This window comes from Drosophila persimilis, unplaced genomic scaffold (genome assembly GCF_003286085.1).
Source record: "Drosophila persimilis strain 14011-0111.01,24,50 unplaced genomic scaffold, DperRS2 tig00003933-arrow-pilon, whole genome shotgun sequence".
Taxonomy (NCBI): Eukaryota; Metazoa; Arthropoda; class Insecta; order Diptera; family Drosophilidae; genus Drosophila; species Drosophila persimilis.
In genome coordinates, this window is record NW_020825706.1 from 166,253 (window position 1) to 191,096 (window position 24,844).

At 46.7% G+C, this 24,844-nt stretch overlaps 1 protein-coding gene across 13 annotated transcripts in view; it reads right to left on the minus strand.

Annotated features, from left to right (window-relative positions):
• Nucleotides 1–1,502: 1,502 nt before the first annotated feature.
• LOC6594649 (putative transcription factor capicua) overlaps nt 1,503–24,844 on the minus strand; it is a 53,467-nt gene continuing 30,125 nt past the window's right edge. Inside the window, exons 2-18 of one of the 13 annotated variants that reach the window (XM_026994598.1) lie at nt 15,398–16,564; nt 15,184–15,324; nt 14,408–15,129; nt 14,133–14,342; nt 13,947–14,071; nt 8,683–9,528; nt 7,250–8,619; nt 6,966–7,185; nt 6,574–6,894; nt 4,207–5,048; nt 3,772–4,144; nt 3,356–3,695; nt 3,127–3,290; nt 2,950–3,042; nt 2,700–2,899; nt 2,427–2,622; nt 1,503–2,238 (exon numbers count right to left, since the gene is read on the minus strand). In XM_026994598.1, coding sequence (XP_026850399.1) covers nt 2,174–2,238; nt 2,427–2,622; nt 2,700–2,899; nt 2,950–3,042; nt 3,127–3,290; nt 3,356–3,695; nt 3,772–4,144; nt 4,207–5,048; nt 6,574–6,894; nt 6,966–7,185; nt 7,250–8,619; nt 8,683–9,528; nt 13,947–14,071; nt 14,133–14,342; nt 14,408–15,129; nt 15,184–15,324; nt 15,398–16,396 — 7,227 coding nt within the window. In that variant the 5' untranslated portion in view covers nt 16,397–16,564 and the 3' untranslated portion in view covers nt 1,503–2,173. Of the gene's footprint in view, nt 2,296–2,426; nt 2,623–2,699; nt 2,900–2,949; nt 3,043–3,126; nt 3,294–3,355; nt 3,696–3,771; nt 4,145–4,206; nt 5,049–6,573; nt 6,895–6,965; nt 7,186–7,249; nt 8,620–8,682; nt 9,529–9,620; nt 9,766–13,946; nt 14,072–14,132; nt 14,343–14,407; nt 15,130–15,183; nt 15,325–15,397; nt 16,565–24,844 lie in introns of those variants that run through there. The other 12 variants (XM_026994597.1, XM_026994599.1, XM_026994604.1 and 9 more) reach the window with 12 other exon arrangements.

A 24,844-nucleotide genomic window follows, 5' to 3' on the forward strand; every position in this document is an offset into this window, starting at 1 on the left:
TTTTGGAATTTGCTTATAAACTTTGTTTTATTCTTGTTTTGTATTCTTCTTTTTTTATTTGTATTTTTAAACATTAACACACTACAATTTACGCTCTCGTTTTTTGTGGTTTTTATCATATAAAATTTCGTTTGTTTGTTCTCTAATTAATACAAGTAACTAATGGATAATTAAGAACTAAACATAATGAATAAACTATAATTAAATTATGAATATAAAAATAATTTGAAAAGCCTACGTGAGTTGGTGTTTAAAATTGGTTAGTTTCTAGAATTGCATTATCCAGCAATGAATAAAACTAAATGGAAGCGGCATACGCTTTCATTCACATTCTATTCACTTATTGCAAGTGTTTTCAAATGATTGCAATCAGGGAACGTAATGATAATAAGTGATGAGAATGGTAGAAGACAGTTGTACAGGAATTAAAACAGAAAGCTATTGAAAAGAGACGATCTTTGAGCAAAGGGTTTGGAAAGCAGTTTAGATCTAAGCTGGCATAAGAAAAGAGGATAGTTAACACCAACTTAAAGACAGATATAACATTGAAGACACATTGAATAAATTGAATAAAAAACGCCATTATTACGATCCCTGATTGCACTAACTATTATATGAATATTGTGTGTGTTTTAACTATAATTTCTTGCATTACTAATTTACTTTTCTGGCATATCAAGCGTGTCTCTCTGTCTGTCTGTTTGTGGGGCTGCAACTGTTGCTTCTTGGGATAGTAGAACACAAAAACTATACAATACATAGAAAGTGTGACTGAAACGGATTAAAATTAAAGAACTTAAGTTATAGAGACACACACACACGTTTGTATACGACATTTAATAAATCAATCAACAAGCCACAGAGTACAGGGTAAATTTTACCAAACGAGTGGATTTGTATGAGGGTGGTGCAGTCACACGCATTGCATTTAAAATTAACTTTAATTTACAACTAAATTTAATTTAATTTAATTTAATTCAACTGAATATTAACACAATATTAAATAGTATATTGCAGCAACAGTGGAAGACAGTTAGTTCTCGCTCTCTCATTCATTTCTTCATTTCTATGATCTATTCCTTCATATTTCTTGTGTAATAAATTGTATTGTATGTATAATTATTTTATTTTTCGGTGTGTGTACAATTTAAAAAAAAACAGTGTTCTACGCTAAAATAATATTAAAAATAGTAAAAATATATGCAAATATGTATATATATATATATAAATTATAATTCAATAAGACAACAAGTGTAAAAAGCCAATTTAAAAAGGAAAATGTACATACAATTTAAAAAAGTTAAAAGCTTTAAGAACAAAAATCAAACATTTTAAAAGCATTTTGATGTGTGTGTGTGTGTGTTTGGAAGTGTGTTTGTGTTTTGTTTTTTTGCATAGATTTGTTCTCTCTTCATCTTGTGTTTTTGTTATAAATTTTACGTCTAAATATACAATACAACTACGTGTTCTTTTCAAGTTTTTGTTTTATACAATTCTTTGCCTTTTCTTCTTTTTACTTGTGCTAAATACACTTCAAAAATTAATGTGCAATTTAAGGTTAAAGCTACTTCAATCTCCGTCTCCTTGTTGCAGTTCTTTCTGTAAATTATCAACCTAATCGTTTAAGCGGGGGATTATACAATCGTTCCATTATGTATTTATGCTCTCTACTACACGATTTTGTTTTTTTTTGTTTTGGTTTTAGTTTTTTTTTTTTCTTCTTCTTGTATGTGGTATGCATGTACTTCATATGTGCTTCAAAAGTTCCAATTATTCAAAAATTTCCGTCTACTATCCGTCTATGATCTTGTGATTTATTAAGCTGCTTAATAAATTCATTCGTAATCGGTTCTCCTATCGATATCTTTGTTGCTTGGTGTACATATATTGTATATTGTATTGTATTGTTTTACTCGTATTGTATGCCTATTGTAATTAAAAATTTGTAATTTTTTTCTCTCTATTTTTGTTTTCCATTGAATAAAAACTAGTTAAACATCCATCTGCATCTCATGCATGAGCTGTATCTGTATCTGTTGATCTTCTTTCCTTTTCCGTGAGTGTGTGCTGACGTTGCTGCTGCTTTCATTGAGTTTACTCTATCGTTAAGTAATTTTGTCACTTTTGGCAGCAAACAATCGGTTCGGTTGGCGTGTCCTGTGCTTCCACTCCCCTACGTTTCATTTGCTTTGCCCTGAGAATGCTGCTCCAAGTCCTGCTGCTGCTGCTCCTTTACACCTGCCGTTTAGTAATATTGAAAAACATCTTAACAATGTTTTCATTGAGAAATGGAAACTAAATTAACAAACAAATCGAATTGAAGGGGTAGCGCACGAACAGAAAGTCAAAGAAAGATATTCATTGAAAGGGGAAATTACAGATTTAGTTCTTGGGTAGAAGATATTTGCAGAGCGCCCTCCAATTACCTGCCGCATTCGGTGTCGCGTTTGTGGTGTGTGCACTGTTGGCGCTCAGCGTGGTCGACGACGAATTCGAGTCGGACGGCGTATTGGGGCCGGCCGAGTGCGGTGTGCAGGAGGCCTGTCCCAGCAACTTTTGTCGCACTTCGCGTATCTTCAGCTGCAGATCCTGTTTGCGCGGAAACACATCAATGTGCTTGGTCTAAGGAATGCGAAATAAATAACCAAAATTAGAGTCTCTTTCGAGGAGACAAGGAGTCTATGCCATGATCGACTCACCTGAAAGGCAATTGTGGCCTGTGCTGTTGGGAAGTTGCCGTGAACGGCAAACAGCTGCATAACCAAATTGCGACGCGTTTCCAGCACCTTGCGATGCCCCTTCTCGCTGGCATCCGATCTGGCACTCTGCAGCGGCGTCTTGGGCGTCCGGGGCGACCGTCCCGTCTGATCCGAGCTCTCCAGTTCTGTAAAACATTGATCTACATTATACATAGAGGATATGCACAGGAAAACGTTATCATTATGTTACCCTTCAGCTCGTTGTTAAAGTCGGGCCCAAAGAAGCGCTGCGTTGTGGTTGGCGGTGCCGAGGCGGGCTCATCAATGGAATCATCTTCGCAAACTAAACACAAAGTATCCGAAAGAGAAACGAGTAAATAAAAGGTTCGCTGGTTTGCAGGGAGATCCTGCCTCCTCCGCCACTCACTTAGCTTCTGCACTGGCACTGGCGCTGTGTTCTTCTTGCGATAATTGGTTCCGTACACTCGCGGGGAGGAGGGCACAGCTATGGCACTGGGCGACTGGCAATCCTCTGGCTGGAACTGCGGCAGTGCCTTGTATTTCTTCTCAAAGTCCACCTGCTTGAGTACACTGCTGTGAATGGCATAAAAACTGGTTAGTAAAACCCTTGGCAGGTGATTCTGTGTCCCACGCACTTGTTCAATTCATCGTTCTTCTTTTTGTGGGCCACTGCTGCCGCTGCTGCTGCTGCCCCCGCCGCTGCCGACACCCCCTTCAACGGAGACTTGGGCTGACTGTTACTGTTGCTCGTCGTGGGCGTCAGAGGCAGTTGCTCATCGCTATTGGGCGTCGTTGTCGAGGAGGTGGGCGTGGGCAGTGCCGAACTGAGGCTGGAACTATTCACATGACCAATGATGGGCGACGAGGCATCCATCATTGTGGGGGAGTGCAGCTTCCGACTGATGTGCTGACCACCCCCATTGCTGGCCCCCAGATTCGCTCCGAACGAAACATTGCTCTCCGACTTGCTTTGAGCTGCAAAACAAAAAAAAGCCGAAAATGCCATTAGTTCCGATGGATTCCCAGGGAATCGCTCTGGGGATCTACTCACATAAATTCTTGCGCCGCTGCAGCGGTGCTCGTCCCAATTGTGCCGGCGTTGGGGCCAATATGAACTGCTGCCCATCGGCATCCATGTCGCTCTCCTCGCCTCCTTCCTGGCTGCCGCGCTCTGGCGGAGGTGCACTCATGTGATATGTCGCCGACTTCGGGGTGGAGGGCATCGACTTGTACGAGGGCGAACTCGCCGGCGGCTCTGCGCTGTGACTCGGCGTATAGCCATGGAGCAGCATTGTCGGCTGGGCACTGACTGGTGGCGGCAGTCCGTTGTGATTCTTGAATATATAGCTGCCCGCAAAGGCCTCCAGCTGCAGATGCTCCAGCGAGGGTGTCCCCGGCTGATGGGATCGCGGCAGCAGGGAGTACTACGAATCGAAACGTTATTCTCACTCTCTAGAAGGCTTGCTTTCTCCTTCCATTTACTCACCTGACTTGTCATGGCAAAGAACATCTTTGGGCCTGGGGCTGGACCTGCACCCATGATCTGTGCTGGTGCGGAGGCCGGTGGTGTGGCCATATTGGCAGCATGTCCCAGACTCATGGCCGCCGGCGATGAGGGCACACAGGCCTGATGGGCGGCTGCTGCAGTAGACAGAGAGACAGAGGTGGAGGAGGAGGAGGAGGAAGGAGTTGTAGATGAGTTTTTGTTGTTCATGACACTGCCACTGCTGCTGCCGGCCACTGGTTTGGTGGCAGTGGCTGGAGCAGCCGCTGTTATGGTTATTTCTGTATTGGCATTATTAGTACTATGATTTGCTGTTGCTGTTCCCGGCGTTCCCGGTGCTCCCGCTTTCCCCGACGCCGACATCGTTGTCGCTTTGGTCAGTACCGTCAGTGTGGCGGCGCCTCCGCCCGCCTGGCTGGTCGCCGTGGCTGCCACACCCGCTGTCGTGGTGGCCGTGGCCGCTGTCAGTATACGGGCATTCGCCGGCAACGCAATCTTGTTGCACGCATTGATGCTGATAAACGAGACGGGCCGCAGGGTGGCCGCCGATCCCGATACCGGTGTTCCCTGCTGCTGGCTGTACGCATTGCAGTCGGTGATCAGCAGCATTGTGGCTCCCGTTTTGGTTGGGTCCTTTTTGCTCATTCGTTGCTTATCCCTGCCTTCGGCTTTTTCCTGCCCATCTTCGAGGTCTTCGTGGTCGTCTTCGTCCTGGCCATGGAGTGTGTCCAGCACGAGGGCATCGTACAGTATGGCCGCACGGCCTGTTCCCTTATTGTTGTTGCTGCTGCTGTTGTTGTTGTTGTTGTTGTTGTGATGACCATCTTGTTGTTGTAGAGTCAACAATTTTCGTATAATGGGCGTGGAATTATTGGAAAACTTAGTAAGGGCTTCGTTATTGTGTGTTGTAGATGTGGATGCTATTGTGGATGATGTGGATGCTGTTGGAATGCTTGTTGTTATGATTGGTGAAGATTGGTGAACTTTCTGCTTGAAAAACAAAGGCGGCGGTGTATTGTGCTGATGTTGATGCTGATTCGACGATGGTTGTGCTCTTATGATCGTGAAATGATTTATGGTGGGTGTCGGCACACGTGTTATGACTGTTGGTGGCGTCTCCACGCGGCGCTGATGCAAATGCTTGAGCTGTTGGTGTGGCGAATGCGATGGCTGCAACGGCGTCAGGGATCGCACAATCGTAAACTGTTTCCGCTTGATGGGTGCCATAATTGTTGTTGTTTTCGTTGCTGTGTCAGCTGTGGCTGTTGTTGTTGTCGCTGCTGGTGGCGGTGTGGGCGTTGGTGTCGGTGTAGCCCTCACTTTTGGTATGGTATAGTGGATGATATCATCGAAATCGGCACCAGCATTAACACTGGCCAATTCCTGCATAAACTGCTCATCATCCTCATCATCATCGTCATCATCTTCGTCCTCATCGTCGTCGTCCACATCCTCCTCGTCGAGCAGGAGGTCCTCCACATCCTCATGCTCCTCGTCATCGTTTTCATGGACTGCTGCTGCTGTTGCAGCTGGTTCTCCCTTCGTATTCTTTGCATTCTCTTCTGGTTCTATGTTCGATTTATGGTGGATTTTTCAAATGGTATGTGTGGGTGTGTGTGTGGAGGCATGTGTAATTATATGGATGACATCGACAGAAAGGAAGAGCATTATTGTGTTCGTGGGAGGAAGAGTTTCAGTGTGAGTGTGTGTGAGAGAAAGTGAAAGAAACAGAGAGAAAGATGTTATGCCCGTAAAAAAAAAACCAAAAAAGCTTTCGGCGGCGACAGGTGGGTGAGGGGGCGAGGCGATGCGATCGATGCAGGTGATTGGAATGTTTTTCCCACAAATTTTGTTGTTCCAAAACTCAAAAACAACAAACAAAATCATACAAAATCTACAATCTATGCAGAACACACAACAAATCATAGTAGAAATAATTCCAATAGTTTTTCCAAGTCTTAAAATCAACTTAAAATTAAGAAAAATAAATTATTGAAAATTATAAATAAATAAAAGAGTACAAAATATTCTACATTTTGAAGGGCAGTGCGCAGACGGCCTTCAATTACAATGAAAAAGATACGAAACTCAATGAATTGCCAATCAAATACAGTGCGTTTCGTTACAGTAAGACAGCTGAGAGGTTAGAGATTCTTTAAAGCAGAGTTCCAAATGGAATATGCACTTTTTTTGATTGAATATCTAGGAATATCTGTGGCAGTAATACAAAATTTGGCTCATCTCCCCTTCAACTGCCTTAAAGTCTGACAGAACCCACTGTTTATTATTCGTTTCACTCCTTGCCTTCATCTTCTATCGCTATTCTTCTTGCCATTCCACACTACTCACCTCTCAGGTCCGTGGGACTGCGATGCGCGTGATGCATGGGATACTGGAACTGCTTCTGGCTGAGGGCCGTCGCTGTTGGCACATTGAAATTGAAGATGGCTCCCACACCGGAGCTCCCACCACTGTTCTGCGGCGGTGCACTGCTGACCACACCGGCGGCGGATGCCGAGCCGCCGTTCAGTTTATATGGCGATGGTGGCTCCTGTTTAATGTCCTCCTGCTTGATATGTGGCTGCAGTGCGGCAGCCGCCTCGTCGGATTTGCCGCTGCCACTGCCGCTGCAGCCCTTGGGGCTGATGGGCATCGACTTGAAGGCGCCGCCTAAGTGAAAAAAGAGAGACTGCAATGAGCATGGCTGAGTGGGGGGTTGGAGTAGCGGGTGGTTTGCTCGCCTGTGGGTTGGAATGGTGTTACACCGATTGGATTCTTGGGACTAGTGTACTGTGTATAGATCGACATCTGGGCATATGGCAGCATGGTGCTCTCCAGCACCGGATGGGCCTTGATTGCCTTCGGCTTGAGCGTAATCTCGCGATCGCCGCCGCTGCCACCAGTCGGCGGTGCAGTCATGGCCTGGCCATTGGCACCGACCGCATGATCCTCCTGCGGGCGCTGCAAAGGACGATGAAATATAATCAAAATGTGCTTCCCTCTCGACAGGCCACCGATTCCGTACCTGATCTTTTTCCTGCTGTTGCTGTTGCTGCTTGCGGTAATCGTAGGGGGCATCATCCATGTCCGAATCGTTCACACGTTCGCGACACTGCAGGTCGAGCTTCTTGCAGGGCGGCTGATCCTCCACCACCAGCATCTGCTCGTCCTCATCCGAGTGCAGTTCGTTCTTCAGGAGCTTGCCCCCCTTGCCGCCAGAGATCGTGGTGGGCGCTTCATCACAGGCGCTGTTGTAGTTGTCGATCGTCAGTGGGATGATGTCGCCCTGGTGATCGCCCTGCCCGCCCGGCGTGTTGGGGCACATGTCGTGCTCCAGCGAATCGGAGCCATCCACCGAGGCCAGACGCGACTTGGCATCGCCTGCGGCAGCAGCAGCTCCAGCTGCTCCTGCCTTGCCGGCAGCCGTCGACGTGGAGGACTTGCGGCGGTCCTTGGAGCACCATTTCCACTCGGGATGCTGCTTGAAATGCTCATCCTTCACGACGCTCGCCAGCTCATGGTACTGGGCCTTCTGCTCCGGCTTCAGGGCATACCACCATTCGCCGAGGATCTTGCTGACCGTTCGATTGTCCTGATTCGGATGCTTCTTGTGGACCATCTTGCGGTGCTTCTTCGAGAAGATCATGAATGCATTCATCGGCCTGCGTATCTTCTTGTTCGCTGCCGCTGGCTGTCCACCAGCCGCTCCTCCTGCCGCCGATGCTGCTGCCGCCTGTTGCTGCTGTTGTGCTGCCTGTTGCTGCTGCTGCTGCAGGGCGCTCAAGGATTGACTCCTCCGCTTGGCAGCCGAAGTGATGGGTGCTCCTCCATTGGCGCCGTCGTCATGGCACTCCTCCAGCTTCCGGATATTGCTGTTGCTCGTGTACGTTTGCTGCCGCTGCATGGCCGCCGTCTGTTTCTTTCCGTTGGTTATGGCCGCCGCCGGAGCGGGAGTGGATTCGAACACATCGTCGTCCAGCTGGTCATCCTGCTCCTCTGCAGCCACCGCCACCGCCGCCGCCTGCTGATGGGTCACCGCTGCGGCGGCTGCTGCAGCAGCAGCTGCTGCCACCTTGGCATCGTTCATGGAACAGTTGAGCGGCTTGCCGGGCGACGACATAGGATTCGGCACAATCATATGGTTGTTGTTGTGATTCAGAGACGTCTGCTGCTGTTGGACAGCACCTCCTACTCCTCCTCCTCCCAAGGGGCTCTGCTGGGGCGACGGCTGCTGCTGCTGCTGTTGCTGCTGCTGTTGCTGTTGGTGCATCATGACCACGCTGTAGTTGCTGGCGGTCGTTGTCGTTGTCGGTGTGGCCGGACCTTGTGGCGCCTTGGTCATGGGCGGCATTTGTGGCAGAATCTTGTACCATGGATGGCTAGGCGCATTGTAGCCTGCGGGATAAGAGAGATTATGGTAATCTTCACTGCTGATCCTACTTCTATATAGAATCCTACCGTTTTTTGGCAACACTTTCTCCTGGCCCTGACCCTGGCCCTGGCCGTGGCCGTGGCCATGCACTATCGACGTGACTGCCACAGAGGTGGTGTTGGTGGGCGTGTTGGGATGATGAAATGAAACCGAAGTGTGCGGCACCTGCTGCTGCATCATGGACTGAACCGGCATGGACGTCACCGTCAGCTGTGTGGCATCCACGATCACGGGATGAAACGTTTGGTTCTGAGACACAACCACGTGAGGATGGGGATGCTGCGACTGCTGCGGCAGCTGCTGCTGCTGAGTTGTCGCATGCTGCTGGCTGCTGGAGATGCGTATCACGCTGGTGGCATGCCCCACACTGCTGGGCGGCGCTCCAGGTCCTGGCAGTGCATTGAGGTGTGCGGCAGGTGGTTGTTGATGTTGATGCTGCTGGTGTTGCGGCGGTGGGGCATGCATGACCAGCGATACGGCCGTTGTTTGTGGCGGCATTGGCAGTGGTTGTGCTCCTCCTCCTCCCCCTCCTGTTCCATTTCCTGATGCTCCACTGTTGCTGTTGTTCCCCTCCCATCCATTGTTGTTGTTGTTGTTGGCATTGTAAAGGACCGGACTGGGCGTAGTCTTCCATTTTCCCGTATCCAAAGGACCAATCGATGCCACAGATGTCGCCGCGGCAGGTTGTTGTTGTTGTTGCTGCTGCTGGGATTGATTGGTGGCAGCAATGGGCGTGAAAAAGTTCTGCCTGTGGTGATGGTTCGAGGACACATTGACCGGCGAGTGGGCGATGGCATTTAGCGGCGAGGCGCCGGCATGATTCACGGGTGATGTATACGATGGCGTGGCCGAGCGTGAACTGCTCAGGGATACTGTAAACAGAGAGAGGGATAGATCGCAATTAGTGCTATAATTACTCCCTATAATTATGTATGTGGATTCCATTTAGTAAACATTTTATTACATAAGCACTGTAAATATAATTTCGCTCCCAGCTCGAAATCCTGGAACGCATTCATGACGTTCGTCGGGTCTCCTCGCCTCAAATGGAAACTTTCATCACACTCTCTCACTTGCACATATCATTGGAACTATATATTGTACATATGTATGTATATGCAGATATTTAGTACATACATACATATGTATGTAGTAGATATATGTACTACTGATATTTCTTATTTTTTTATTGTATTTAATACACTTTTCTGTCGTCGTCGTCAGATTCGTTTTGTGCTGCATTCGCATCGGTTTGCTTTTTCGTTCTGTGTTCGGTTCTGTTCTGCTCTGGCCGCTGCCTCTGTGTGTGCTCTTGACAGTTTCCAACATAAAATGCGGTGCGGTGTGGTGTGGTAGAGGCGGAGGCGGAGGGCAGTGGCAGAGGCAGAGCAGCAGCGAAGACGTCAAAAGAACGGCAGCAACAGCTCAACCAAGGGCAGCGACAGCGACGTCAGCAGCATAAATTGAGCGAGCGCCGCACCGCGCCGCTCTTGCTTACGCTCTTTATCGCACTCTTTCTCTCGCTCGCACTCTCCCGCATTGATTCTCCTGGCTTGAGCTGTTTACCTGCTCCGGGAATGTCTGTGTCTCTCTGTCTGTATGTGTGTGTGCGTGCCTGCTCTCAAGTGCATTTTTGTTTAGGTAAAAACGAATCAAAGGCAAAGCAAATAACAAGAAAAGAAAAGAAAAGAATCTGTTGCGCTTCGCACGCAGCATTCCAGCCTCTGCTCTGCCGCTGGCCCTTTGCTTTGTTTCGTCTCAAGTGGCGGCGTCGCTGTCGCTGCTGCTGCGATCATTGCGTGTCTACCTTTGCAGGTGAAGGGTATATTAAATGAAAGGTAAGGGAATCCACCACCGATCTTCAGTTGCCATCAGTTCTATCAATCTCCTCGAACTCCAGAAGGCCTGTACAGCAATTCTAGCTACCAGAGCTACCTTACTTCTAGACGGCCTTACCTTCTCCTTGGGATACCCTGCCTCTGCAGGTGCTTAGGAATGCGTAAGCATCTCTCCGCTGCGCTCTGTCGACGTCGCTGCGTCTGGCGTGTAAATCACGCTGCGGTCACACTTTCAAGTGGCCCAGCGCCCAGCGGCAGAGGCAGCGGCAGCGGCCGAGGCGCAGCAGCGACAGAGCATAGAAGATTTCTGGAACAATAGAGCTCTTGATTCGGGGATCGGGACATGACGACGACCCCTCTTCTGGTCTCACAGACGGACAGACACGACACCTTTCATGAAAAGCGACAAACGACCTTTGTTGAGGTGTGTGAAATGGTCAAGGAAAACACAACGGCGCGACGAGAACAGCCACGGCGCTGGCACAATAAAATTTTATGATATGCATTTTTATGGTGAATTGGAAATGCATCGACCCCGAAACAGCATTAGAAGGAGATGAGAAAGTTTCAGCCATAGTGACTGCCCAAAGTGCGCTACTACCATTTCCAAAGAATATCTTGGGGTCTCTGAACTGAATGGAAGGCAGAATAGGCTTCTTTGTTCAAGATTCCCAAAATGCGTTTTAGTAGCGGATTAAGATGGGAGTGTGCATATGTAGGGTACATCAAAAGTTGAGCTGACTGTGAAAATCTCTCAAGTAGCGCACCCAAACAACAGGAGATGAGTGTTTCAGCTTTAAAGTGCGCTACCATTTCCAAAGAATGTTTTGGTTCGAAATCCGGTTATGGCCTGAACTGAATGAAAGAACTTGTTCTTTCTTCTACATTCTTCCAAATTTCTACATTAGTAGTGGATTAGGGAGTGGGAATATGATACGCAAGGGTGCATATAGAGTTGACCAGTTTCGAAACTAACTCAAAGAAATCTTTATGGAAGCAACCCGAGGATTACTCGAAGGACTAATCAGGTTCTGCTCTGAATAAATAAAAATATGAATTGAACTAAATATTTTATTGCAAAGGGATTATTATGGCATGAGTGCTACTGCACCAATTTGAAGCTTAGTCGAGGAAGCCTCTCTAGAAGAGCAATATATGAGAAAGTTGTAGCTTTATGGATGTTTTCCTTGTTCTACGGGCCCAAACCTACTTAAAGGCTTAAATAAACTCTCTAAAAAGGGTAACTAAAAACTCGACAAGCCCAGATGCAAAATCTTTCTAGAAGCGCCGCGATAGATGACCAGAGCGAGAAAAAACAAATGGACTGAAAGCCTCTCTCTGTCAGGCTCTGCTTAAGGTTCGCTCTCTGCCCTGCCCTTTTTATACCCAATACTCAAAATGAGCATAGGCATATATAAGATTTGTGGTGAAAATGGATGTTTGTAACGTCCAGAACCCCACAAAGGACGAAAATCTGGGGCATCCACAAATCTCAAAGACTATTGAGGCTATAGTAACCAAATTTGGTATCCACACTCCTGTTCGATCTCACTATAAAACTTATATTTCGAAATTTCGTTACCCCTATTTTTTTTTAAATTTTCATAATTTTTCAATTGAAATCAAAATCAATAAAAATCAAAAATAATCAAAAATTATAATTATATACTGTATATAAAGTATAATGATTATTCTTGATTTTTATTATTAAATAATTATTATACAATAAAACTCAAAAATATTAATTAATCAATAAAAATCAGAATTAATAATTATATAAAGTATAATTATTATTTTTGATTTTTAATGTGTAATTATTATTGTGGATTCTTATTGACCATTATTATTTTTGATCTGTATTTTTTTTTTTCTTAAAATAAAAATCAAACGAGGGGGAACGTTGTGAGTTGCTGCGGACACCGCAACTCTACGGTTATACCCGATACTAAGTCAGTATGGCTCTCCTCCGGCAGACGCCGCTAATATTTAACGACACGACAAAGAGTGCGTGCGAGAGAGACAGAAAATCAGTCTGAGCGTGACGTCGGGCGCTGCGTAGCCACTAAAAATTGATTTGTTCCTTTTGGCTATAAAAATGATCTGATCTGATCCAGATTCAGCAATCTAATAGATATGGTCATTATCTATGATTCTGCGTTTTTAGTTTTCTCAAATCTGCAATATTGTGGATGCAACAGATTTTCGTCCTTTGTGGGGGCGGATGGGGGTGGGGCGAAATTCTGAGATATACGTTTTATAGTGACATCTTAAAGGAGTGTGTGCACCAAATTTGGTTACTCTAGCCTTAATAGTCTCTGAGATTTGTGGTTGCCTCAGATTTTCGTCCTTTGCGGGGGCGGAAGGGGGTGTGGCGAAATTTGGACAGGAAACGGTCAAGGTCCGATATCACAGGAGTGTGGATACCAAATTTGGTTGCTCTGGCTTTTATAGGTTCTGAGATCCTTGAACTCATATTTTGCAATTGGCAAAACCGACCATGAAACCTGTGTGTTAGAGTGAGACAGAGCGAGAAAGAGTGAAATTGTTTTCGTGATTCTGGCTGTAATAATTATACGATCTGGTTCAGATTTGGCACTCTAGAAGATATAGTCATCTTCTACGATTCTGCGTTTTTAGTTTTCTCGTATCGTCGAAATTGTGGATGCCACAGATTTTCGCCCTTTGTGGGGGCGGAAGTGGGCGGGGCAAAGTTTTGAAATATTTTTGGAGCAGTGACATATCACAGAAGTCTGGATCCAAAACATCGTTGCTCTAGCTCTTATAGTCTTTGAGCATTAGGCGCTGAAGGGGACGGACAGACGGACGGACGGACAGACAGACAGGGCTCAATCGACTCGGCTATTGATGCTGATCAAGAATATATATACTTTATAGGGTCGGAAACGATTCCTTCTGGACGTTACACACATCCACTTTTACCACAAATCTAATATACCCCAATACTCATTTTGAGTATCGGGTATAAAAATGTAAAAAAAAATTAAGCGCCCGACGACCCGTTCAAACTGACTTTGTGTCTCTCTCGCACGCAATCTTTACCGCGTCGTTCAATGTCAGCGCCGTCTGCCGGAGGAGAGGCATACTGACCAAGTATCGGGTATAAATGTAGAGTTGCGGTCTTCGCAGCAACTCACCACGTTCCCCCTTGTTTCTCTTTCTCTCTGCCTGGTGGTGTGGGTAATTGCGTGAACAGAGAGATAGATTAACAGTTAAGCTGGCGCTGGTGTGAGAGAGCGGCACCAGCAGCAGCAGCGGCTGGAAAGACCAGCCTTGAAATGAATTGCAGCTCAAAACTATGAATAAATTTCCACACAAATTCCAATTTTAATGCTTTTATGAGGCGGCTCTTAGACACTCTATCTATCTCTTTCTTTTATTTTCGTGGGTCATAAAAAGTCAAAAAGGTGTGAGGACTACATATAGAGACTTACCTAGCACGGCGGCCGCATCGGTGTCCTCCTGATCGTAGCGACCCTTGACCCGATAGTTGGGCGATGTCTCCGAGTCACGCGATGTGTCCTCATCGATCTGTGTCTTGCTGCTGGAACGACTATCACTGAAAAGGGTTAAAAACAAGGGTTAAGTGGCCAAGAGATAGGATGGATCAGATGACAAACCTCAGTAAACGATTCGGACCCGTGGACGAGGGATGGGCATTGTTACCCTTCTGATTCAAATGCCTCGAACAGAAGCCCCTCCTCTGAGATTCCTTCGTGCAGAGCATACAGAGGCGTCGCCACTGCTTCCCATTGTACTTCTTGCGCACGCCGGACTCCGATTCCACGATGTCGCCCTTCTTGAAACGATGCGGCGTAGTAGCCTGAGATCTGTGAGAGAGCATAGAGTATATTCCACTGGAATACGCGAGGGAGGGAGAGAGAGAGAGTCGCACCTTGGAGTTGCTGGATGAGATCGTGGTGTCAGCCTCTGATCGAATAGACTGGACGTACTGCCGCGGCTCTGCATGCTGCTCCGTTTGCTGCAGGCGCTCATCTTCTCCGTGTCCAGGTCGCCGGCAGCCGGCGAATACCCGATACCCACCACATTCAGCTCGTCATCCGATTCGTAGTCGTCGTGCTGTTGTTGCTGCTGCTGTTGGGTTTTCAGGTGCTGCTGCTGCTGCCCATTGCTTCCCGGAGAGATCACTATGTCCGGCAGGCCGTTCACCTGCACCGCCGTCTGCCCCGTGGTCGTCTGCTCCACCACATGGCCCCCCAGCCCCAAGGGCGGTCGCGCCGTCGGCACTACACCGCTCTGGAACGGTGATGTGGCCGTCGTCCGGTAATACTCTTCTTGTTTCAGATGCGGTTGCGGCTGCGGCTGCTGCTGCTGCTGGGAGGTGGACGTGGGCGTGGGCGGTGCCGTGGGCAGCTTGCCGTCGTACCGTGTGGCCACAAAAGTAAGGGGCGTTCCTGTGGCCACCTTTGGGTACACAATGTTGCCACCGGACACGGGCACGGGCACGGGCACGGGCATGGCCTCCACTGCCTTCCGCTTGCCTGTTGTCGTTGCTGCTACGGTTGGCCCCGAGGAGGGTGACAGCTCGCTGAGCTCGTCCCACCAGGGTGGCTGCAACAGACGTAGATCCGCACGACGCACAACCTTTGTGGGCGCCTAAGATGGAGAGTTTTCAATGCAAATACTATGAATATCCCCTTAGAACCTTACCATATCATCGCCAAACAATTGGACACTGTATTGCTTTGTGGCCTGATTGATGTCCGTGATGATGCCCTCCACATAAACGAAGCTGCCAGAGCTACGTCCCTCCACACGCTGGCGCACACAGACCCGGGCACCCAGCGTGATCTATGGAAACGGAAATTTACACGAAATTTCTTTATAAAGGATATTCGAAAGGACTATTAGGGATAGTACGTACATCGGCCATGGGTGGACTGGCATCGAGTATCACATGATATCGTCCATTGTGGAACACATCCGGATATAGGAGCAGTCCCAGATCGGTGGAATCGAATTCCACGAGTATTGAATCGGGTTGTGCCTCCTGCACTTGTCGTATAATCCCTGGGGCATAATGATTATGGATTTTGGCTAGGACACGGGTATTGTTCCACTCGCTGAGATCGAGTAAGGATTGTTGTTGCTGCTGCTGCTGCGGCTGCTGTTGCGGCTGTGGATGTTGCTCCTGTACATGTTGCTGATTGTGAGAGTTAAAGATAAAACGCTGCTGCTGCTGCTGTTGCTGTTGCTGCTGCTGTTGGTAGTAGACAGCCGTTGTGGGCGTGTGTGTGCGTTGCTGATGATTGATTGTTGCCGCATGGCCATTGTTATTGCTGCTGCTGCTGCTGCATGCCACATGTTGCTTGTAAGTACTACTACCGCCGGCATGTTGCAGCGGGGATGCAATTATAATACGTTGTTGCTGTTGCTGTTGTTGCTGTTGCAGCTTGATATCGCTGGCGCCTGCACCGCAATTCAATGCCGAAGGACTCACATGTGAGTCCAGCTCTGCTGGATCAAATTTTCGCTTCTTGGGATGTTGGCGCGGCTGAGGTGGTGCCTGTTGCTGTTGCTGAGGTGTGGATGTTGTTGCAGTTGCATGCAAGTGCGGCTGAAACAGTACATGTTGCTGCTGTTGCTGATGTTGCTGCTGCTGTTGCTGTTGCTGCTGCTGTTGCTGTTGCTGCTGCGTTGTTTCTGCCGCTGCTGTTGTGGATGTAGTTGTTGCTGTTGTTGCTCCAGTGGCAGGTATCACCATTTTGTTGGTGGCAACAACAAAATGTTGCTGTTGCTGTTGCTGCTGATGCTGCTGCTGTTGTTGTTTCTTGTTTGTTATGACATAAGTTTCGGTTGCGGCAATCGCTGCTGCTCCTGCTCCTGCTGCATTTGTGGCTGTTGCATTGGCAGCGCTGAGCATTTTACTTGCTGCAACATGTGCAACATGGAGGCTTCTACGTGTTCTATGTGTTCTATGTGTGTGTGTGTGTGTGTGTGTGTGTCTTCAGTGCGGCAACAACAACAACGCCAACAACAACCACTGCCTCATCGAGGACTGCTGCATCGTTGCTTCTTCTCGATTTTGGTCCTGCGAAAAGCGAGAAAATTTGTTAATTAAGTTGACAACAGAAAACCATTAAAATCAACGACATCGCCGTCGCCGTCGCCATCGCCGCTGTCGATGTCGATGTCATTTCATAATTAGTGTAATCCGCATCCTGACAACTCTGACATCCTGCCACTGCGCGATCCAGCCAACCAGGACGACCCTGCAACCAGGCACCGACTACTGCCCCGCCATTGGCGCCGCCCGTTGCCCGTTGCCGGTTACCCGTTGGCAGGCAATAAAATTCAATCTCGACACAAATATACGCTCCACTATAATCCTTCGCCATCATCCTTCTTGTTTGGGATACCCCTTACTGAGAAGCGTATTGGGACTTGGAGGTCAAATGAAGAAGGGGCAGCACAAGACACTCGGAACACTAGGATTGAGTCTTTATATAATATTTTATAAGAAAATCTTTATTATTTCCAAAGATATTCCAAAAAAAACTTTGTTTTAAGGCTAGATATCACCAATGCTGCCAGGAAGCCAAGGAAGGACCAAGGACCCACCCCCTATCCTACAAAAAACCGCCTCTAAAGGGTACCAAAAGCTTCGACCCCGAAACTAGCTTTTGCTCTCTCTCTCTCTGTGTGTGTGTGTGTGTGTGTGTGTGAGACGACGACAACGGAAACATTTTAATTTGCACAGACGTCCAATGGTCTGGGTCTGGGTCTGGTCTATGGTTCTGGGGTTCTGGGGTTCTGGGGTTCTGGGATTCTGGTTTCGGGTACAGGGCCGAAGGGCCTCCTCTCCACTGTTCCATGCGACCGACCAGCATTGCCAGCATTAAACGAGGGGGAACGTTGTGAGTTGCTGCGGACACCGCAACTCTACAGTTATACCCGATACTAAGTCAGTATGGCTCTCCTCCGGCAGACGCCGCTTATATTAATCGACACGACAAAGAGTGCGTGCGAGAGAGACAGAAAATCAGTCTGAAAGTGACGTCGGGCGCTGAGTAGCCACTGCAAATTGATTTGTTTCCTTTCGCTATAAAAATGATCTGATCTGATCCAGATTCAGCAATCTGATAGATATGGTCGTTATCTATGATTCTGCGTTTTTAGTTTTCTCAAATCTGCAATATTGTGGATGCAACAGATTTTCGTCCTTTGTGTGGGCGGAAGGGGGTGGGGCGAAATTTTGAGATATACGTTTTATAGTGAGATCTAACAGGAGTACGGACACTAAATTTGGTTACTCTAGCCTTAAAACTCTCTGAGATTTGTGAATATCCCCAGATTTGCATCCTTTGCGGGGGCGGAAGGGGGTGTGGCGAAATTTTGAAACAAACTCGTCTCGGTCTGATATATTAGGAGTGTGGATACCAAATTTGGTTGCTCTAGCTTTTATAGTCTCTGAGATCTAGGCGCTAATGTTTTACTCTAAGCAAAGCCGCCTATGCTACGTGTGTGTTAGAGAGAGACAGGGCGAGAAAAAATGAAATTGTTTTCTTGATGCTGGCTATAATAATTATACGATCTGGTTCAGATTTTGCACTCTAGAAGATATAGTCATCTTCTACGATTCTGCGTTTTTAGTTTTCTCGTATCGTCGAAATTGTGGATGCCACAGATTTTCGCCCTTTGTGGGGGCGGAAGTGGGCGGGGCAAAGTTTTGAAATATTTTTGGAGCAGTGACATATCACAGAAGTCTGGATCCAAAACATCGTTGTTCTAGCTCTTATAGTCTTTGAGCATTAGGCGCTGAAGGGGACGGACAGACGGACAGACGGACAGACGGACAGACGGACAGACGGACAGACGGACGGACGGACAGACAGACAGGGCTCAATCGACTCGGCTATTGATGCTGATCAAGAATATATATACTTTATAGGGTCGGAAACGATTCCTTCTGGACGTTACACACATCCACTTTCACCACAAATCTAATATACCCCAATACTCATTTTGAGTATCGGGTATAAAAAAAAGAGTAAAAATGAAATATAAATGACACTTGAAACATTTCATGCCAAAGCCAAACAGACACACAGACACAGGCGTACAGTTGCATAAAAAGTCAAAATCATCTGGCAACCACAAATACACCCACACAGGGAGACACACACAACAGACGCACGCACACAGCAACAGCAGCCTCGACTTTGATGAACTTGTGGCAGGGCCGAAGGTGGCTGGTGGGGGCAAGTACGAGGGAAGGGGTTAAAGAGGTGCAGAGCGGGCTGCAGGGAAAGGGTAAAGGTGCAGCTTTATGGATTATACAGTCGCCTACGCTACGAGAGAGGCGTCGCTGGGTGGCAAGTCTCTTGTTAGGCTCAAAGGATACCAAAGGAGCCTTAGGAGCATTTGAAAAACTATAATCGCATAAGGAATAGGCAGGCGAATAAAATACCAATAATTTGTACTACTTTTATTGGTTCCAAAGTGAGCCAACGGGAACAGATTTCAAGGCTCTTTTTAAGGATCATATTACATGAAAATACCCCGTAAATCATTCAAAACTAACATTTGGATTCCTTTTGGGATCATTTCATCACTAAAAACTTTACAAAAATAGACCAAAATACTATTTTCTTCAACCTCTGTTACTTCTTAACCGAACCCCCATCGATTTCGAGCCAAAGATATCCGTAGATTCTCCCAATCAAACGTGTACAAACTCTATGGACACACCCCCTCATATCAAGCACGCCCCCAAAACCCAACCCAGCCCAAAATAGGGGTTTGGAGTTGCATCTCTAGCTCCGAACCGAAGGCCGGGCCGGGGTTCCATCTCAATTCATTTAAAAAGTGTTGCATACTTCTGGGCATGGCACGTATACGTGGTGCGCCTGTATTTGTGGCAGTTGACAACACAGCGTTGCCATATCGCTCGCTGTTGCATTCTGTGTGGCAGATACGGCTTATCAGGAGGTGGCAGAGAGCAACCAGCAAACCCGCCCAGCCATTCTCTATCCTCCATTCTCCATTCTCCACTCTCCATCCAACCCTATCCCATTCATCTCCATCTCCTTTTTGTGTCGTTTGTGTGTAGGCGTAATTGCGGGAAATGACTGCCACGCCCATTGTGGGCTAGCACACACACACACACACACAGGCAGAGAGGCACGAAACGAAGCTAAATTGAAGCAACGTAGCAACCAGAAATGAATCAGGAAAAAAGGGAGGCAAAAAGGAAAGGCCTTGGCCATATTGTTGTTGCCTCTGCCACCGCCTATGCTGCTGCTGCTGCCGCCGCCTCTGCCGCTATATGCGATGGGAGGGACAAGTGCAATGATTGCTTTATTTTCCTTTTTCTCCTTAACTTTTATGCCCATTTTGGAATACCCTTTTTTCGGCGAGGTACTAACGAATTCAAGCAGTTGTTAGAACTATAAAATTTATGAGAATTATTTATATTTCTGCCATTAAAAACGATCTATCCTATAGTTTAAAGGGCATCCGATATTCGAGCTGCATTTTTTTTGTTGCTGCACAACTTTGCTTTTCATTACTGTGCGGCCTGGGCTGGTTTTCGGTTGCTAGGCTGCCTCTGCAATTGTTAGGAAAAATCCAGAATAAAACGAGAGGCGGCGTCGGTGCGGTAGACATAGTGTCTGGTACAGTTTTTTAAATTCCAAGAAGCAGAACCATCCGAAGCAGCATGCTGACGTTTGGAGCTCAAGCTCAAACTCAGGGCTTAAAGTCGTGGTTTTAAAAAGTTGATCCCGTGATTAGTTGGACACATGCTCACACACACACACACACACGCGAGCTTGTGCGAGCTTGTGCACATATTTGTAAAGCTTTTATGTAAATAACTGCACATCTTCTATATTTGTTCATGCGTTGCAGCATAAGGCGGGGGGAGTGGGAGTGTGCTCTCTCTCTCTCCCTCTCTCTGTGTCTGTGTGCTTAGTCACAGCAAAAGGTATGACGGAGAGAGGCAAGGGGCCTTTGCTCTGCTGCTACCGATGCGTGCTTAAGTAAATCTAACCGTACACCGTCGTACACCCACATCACGTCTGTCCCGCCCGCCCTACAGTCTGTCCGTCCGTCTGTCTGTCTGGCTTAGTTGATGGGAAACCATCTACTTTCGAGTGTAATTCACAGGTTCTGGCTGTAGTTACAGTGGCGGGCAGAAAAATCGGATACGATCAGACATGGGATTGTTAAAAGGGTTGTCCCTTGATATTACCCCACCTTTTCATACATATTCCACCCACAGTTCATTGATGATTAACCTACCCCAATTATTTGCCCACAACTGTGCCGCACGGGGTCTCAATGTCCCACTGCAATATACGGTTCATTTGAGACCTAACTGGCCGCAAAAGCAAACAAGCAAAAGCAATAAAAAAAATATACATACAACCCGGCAATTCGAGTGGAGAGCATTATTACAGTTATCTGTTTATTGTAGTTTCGAGCATTGCCAAAAATGTTCACATCTGCATTCCCTGTGTGCGTGTGTGTGTGTGAGTGCTTTGTCAATTGCCATCAGCATTATTTGTATCATCATCATCGTCATTTGCATCTGCATTGTCTTTATTGTTGCATTTTATGATGTGGTTCAGAGACGACTGCATTTTGGCATATGCACACACAAACACACACACACACACACACGTGTAATGGAATATTCTAGCTGTTAGTTTTCAAATTGTTACGATCTATACAGAGATCTATAAATTGTGGCTAATAGATTTACTCACACAGTAATAGACTTTGTTTTTGTTTCTAAATATTTTGTTTGACCAATTTCGCGGAAATGTAATTGAGAACAACACTGCTTGATTTTTTTGTTTGTCTGCTTTTGTTAATTGGAATATTCCGTTTTATTGCACGATCTCATCTCAATGCAGAGTCATTGCTGCTGCCAAATTGAATGCAAAAAAAATATAATAATGCGTGAGAGTCTCGCTCTCATAGACAGACACAGTCACACGCTTCCACGTAATAGTATAAAATTTGTTATGGATATGCATATGCGAGAGTAGTGAGTGCATCGTAATTAGACAAGAGTTCTTTGAACCCTAACGGATTGTGTACGGGCTACTCTTCGTGTCATTTGTTTTGGCGCCAAATCCAAAACGAAAGCGAACCGAAGCGAGGCGAGGCGAGGCGAGCCGCATTTTAGAAGGCAAAAGTGTAGAACGAAGAAGAGAGCAATAAAAGCCAAAAAGGCATGCAGAAAGTTAATGTCGCTGCTGGCGACGTCGACGCACTTAGAGCAGAATGGCACACACACTGCACTTGGCAACGGTAGCCACTCACACATCATCATCATCATCATCATCTCTACTCTACTCTGCTCTGCTCCGCACCGCTGTCTACGTTCCTCTCTGCCGGGCTGCTGCAATGTCAGTAACCCCACTCGTTGACAGCAGGGGAGAGAGGGAGTGCGGGCGAGGGAGAGAGCCGAGCCGAGCCACACTATCAAAGAGTTTGGCTAGAGTGAGTGAGCAGGCAAGCGAGTGCAGTTAGCATTTCAGAATTTGTTTGCAATGAATTTTTTTTTTTTGTTAAGTACTTTATGTTGTTGCCAACTCCTGCTTCTTCTACTGTTCCCCCAACCGCTCTCTTAGTCATTCAAATCACGCTCTGCAGCAGCAGCAGCAGCATCAAGTGAGAGTGAGTTGTGCGCAGAGGCGGCTTAGGCAGGCGCCCAGCCAGCCCCTGGATCCAGCCATTACTATCCCAGTGGAGAAAAATCAGAGAACGAGAAATAATGGAACGAGGGAATGCCGCTCATTTGCGTAGAGTAAATGCAAACAGCTCGTGTGCCTGCCTTCGTCTCATCTCCCGCACACACACACACACACACACTCTGGCACGCATGAATGCAATACGCTGCAGCAAACGCAGCAGCAGCAGCAGCAGCGGAGAGTATACAACGGGTGTAACAGCGTAACACAGTGGCGGTCAGAAAAGTGGCCTGCTTTAATTAACATTACTTTGATAAACTTTACAGATTGGAATACTTTATTTCATTAAACATTTAAGCCCTTTTTAAACTTTTTGTGTGCTTCCTTTTACCAGCCACACTTATCAGCCCGCCACTGTGATAGTGTGCTGGCTTTACTCATTTTTAGCTTTTTGCTTTTGCATGGCGTAAATTATTTGTATGCGCTGTGCTTGAGCGCAAAGAAAAAAAAAAGAGAATGCATCGGAGAAGAATGAAAAGGCTGCTGCGCTGCGCTGCACTGTTGCGACCGCTGCTTCTGCTGCTGGATGGATGCTGCTGACGAAGGTGACGCATTGGGGGTCGGGTCGGCGGACGTTGTTGAGTTGTAAAGACGACGACGACGACGACGACGAGTGCACGATAAGTTGTGTTTTTGTATGTGCCTGTGTGTGTGTGTGCTGGCTTTTGGAAGACGGACACGAAGGGTCCCGTCCCTCTCCCACTCCCCAATCCCGTTTCCCAGCCTGGCAACACGAAACGCCAAACGCGCGAAAATGCTAAAAGCAGAGGCAGGAACATTTTTTTCTTCTTTTTTTTATTTACTTTATTTCTTCTTGTTGAGAATGTGGAGCAGCAGGAGCAGGCAGGGGGGATGGCGGGGGGTCCACGGCTGCGAAGACTGATTGCAATGGGCCCCCAAACGATAAGATGACGAAGCGAATACTGCAAAAAGGCAACAACGAAAACAAGAAAAGAATGCGCTGGCCTTCGGGGACGAAGTATTTAATACCCTTGCATATCGAATGAGCGCATATCGATGCAGCGCGCTTCAGCAAAAGATATCTTTAAAGCTGAGAAACTGATTTCCATAGAAACAGAAAGGCAGACCAGAACAGACCAGACAGAAGGATATGCATATGTTGATTCCGATTAATATATACACACTTCTTTGTGTTACGAACATCTGATCAAACATAGAATACCCTCTGCAAAGCACTAAGCCGTGGAGAGGTAGGCCCAAGGAGGATGAGTTCTTCTTCTACTTCTCAATGCTCTCTCGCCTTCCACTCAATGCTTCTCTCTCACTCTCTTTAAACGATTACCCAGGAGGACTTCGTTCGTTCATTCGTTCGTTCTCTTGATTACAACAACACCAATGGCCACAACAATAGCAAACTGCATTTTGGCGCCTCCTCCGTTTTCCACCACAACAACATTTCCTACTTCGAGTTGTTTCTGTCTTTTAATTGGCTTTAATGCATTTCGATTAATTTGCCGATGGTTGGCAAAAAAAACTTCCTCTACTAGGCCTCCAGACTAATTAAAATTGTTGTTGTAGCGCCACAGAGACCACAGGAATTTATTCCAGGGCATCCACAACCTCATCATCGTCGTCATTATCGCTGCAGGTTCTTTCTTGGCCGTAAGGCTGTCGCCCTGTCGTAGTGTTTCCAGCTAATTGCAGTTAAGCAACAATTTAGTACTTAAAATACACTGCACTTCAAATGATGGTACTTCAATGGGCACTTCTTGTGGGGGGAATGTAAGGACGTGGAGTGTGTGAAGTGAAAGATCAGTGAACTTGTACACATCTGTATAGATTTTACTAGAATATTGCCCTCGTTTAACACGAAAAGTTCAATGGTATCAATATCTGTCGCACTTCCGTATCTCCTGTATGTATATCACCGAAAATATCTACGGGTTTGTGGTAGTAATAGTAATAGAAAGCTTAATGAAAACAGATTGTATTGCTGGATAAGATATCAATGGTTGTTTTCGTCAAAACGTAAACAATTCTCCGGTGTAAACAATCGTAAGCCCTTGTTTCCCAATAATAAATGGAATTTCCCTTTTTGTGAAATATACAAAAATTCCTTGAATTTCAAATCAAAGCTTGAAAAAAATGTCTCAACCTTTCTTTGAAGCACTCCAATTTAACAGAAAAGAAGAATTATCTATCCCCACCACCACATACCATGCGCGGGGGGGGAGCACCGTTGCAAAATGTATTAAAATGTTGCCAACGTTTTGTTGGGGGTTGACAAACAATGACAGTCGTTGATGATCATGATCAGGCGGGGATTACGTTGATGAAGACGTGGAGCAGCCAGAGACAGCGAGACAAAGAGAGAGGGAGAGAGGTAGAGAGAGAGAGAGAGAGAGAGAGAGAAGGAACAACAGAAACAAGAACAGAAACCGTAGCGAAGGCTATGAAAAAGTATGGCGCATAAAATTTGCATTAAATCATTTCGGTTTTTACCCTTTGCAGAGGGTATGATGATTTTGATGAAAGCAGGTTTGGTTGTCTCCTTCCTCCACTATTACGCTCTCTCTGCCATTCTCTCTCTTCAAGGGTATCGCAACCATCGGTTCTCCCCCCTCCCGCAGAGGACAGCCTTCCTT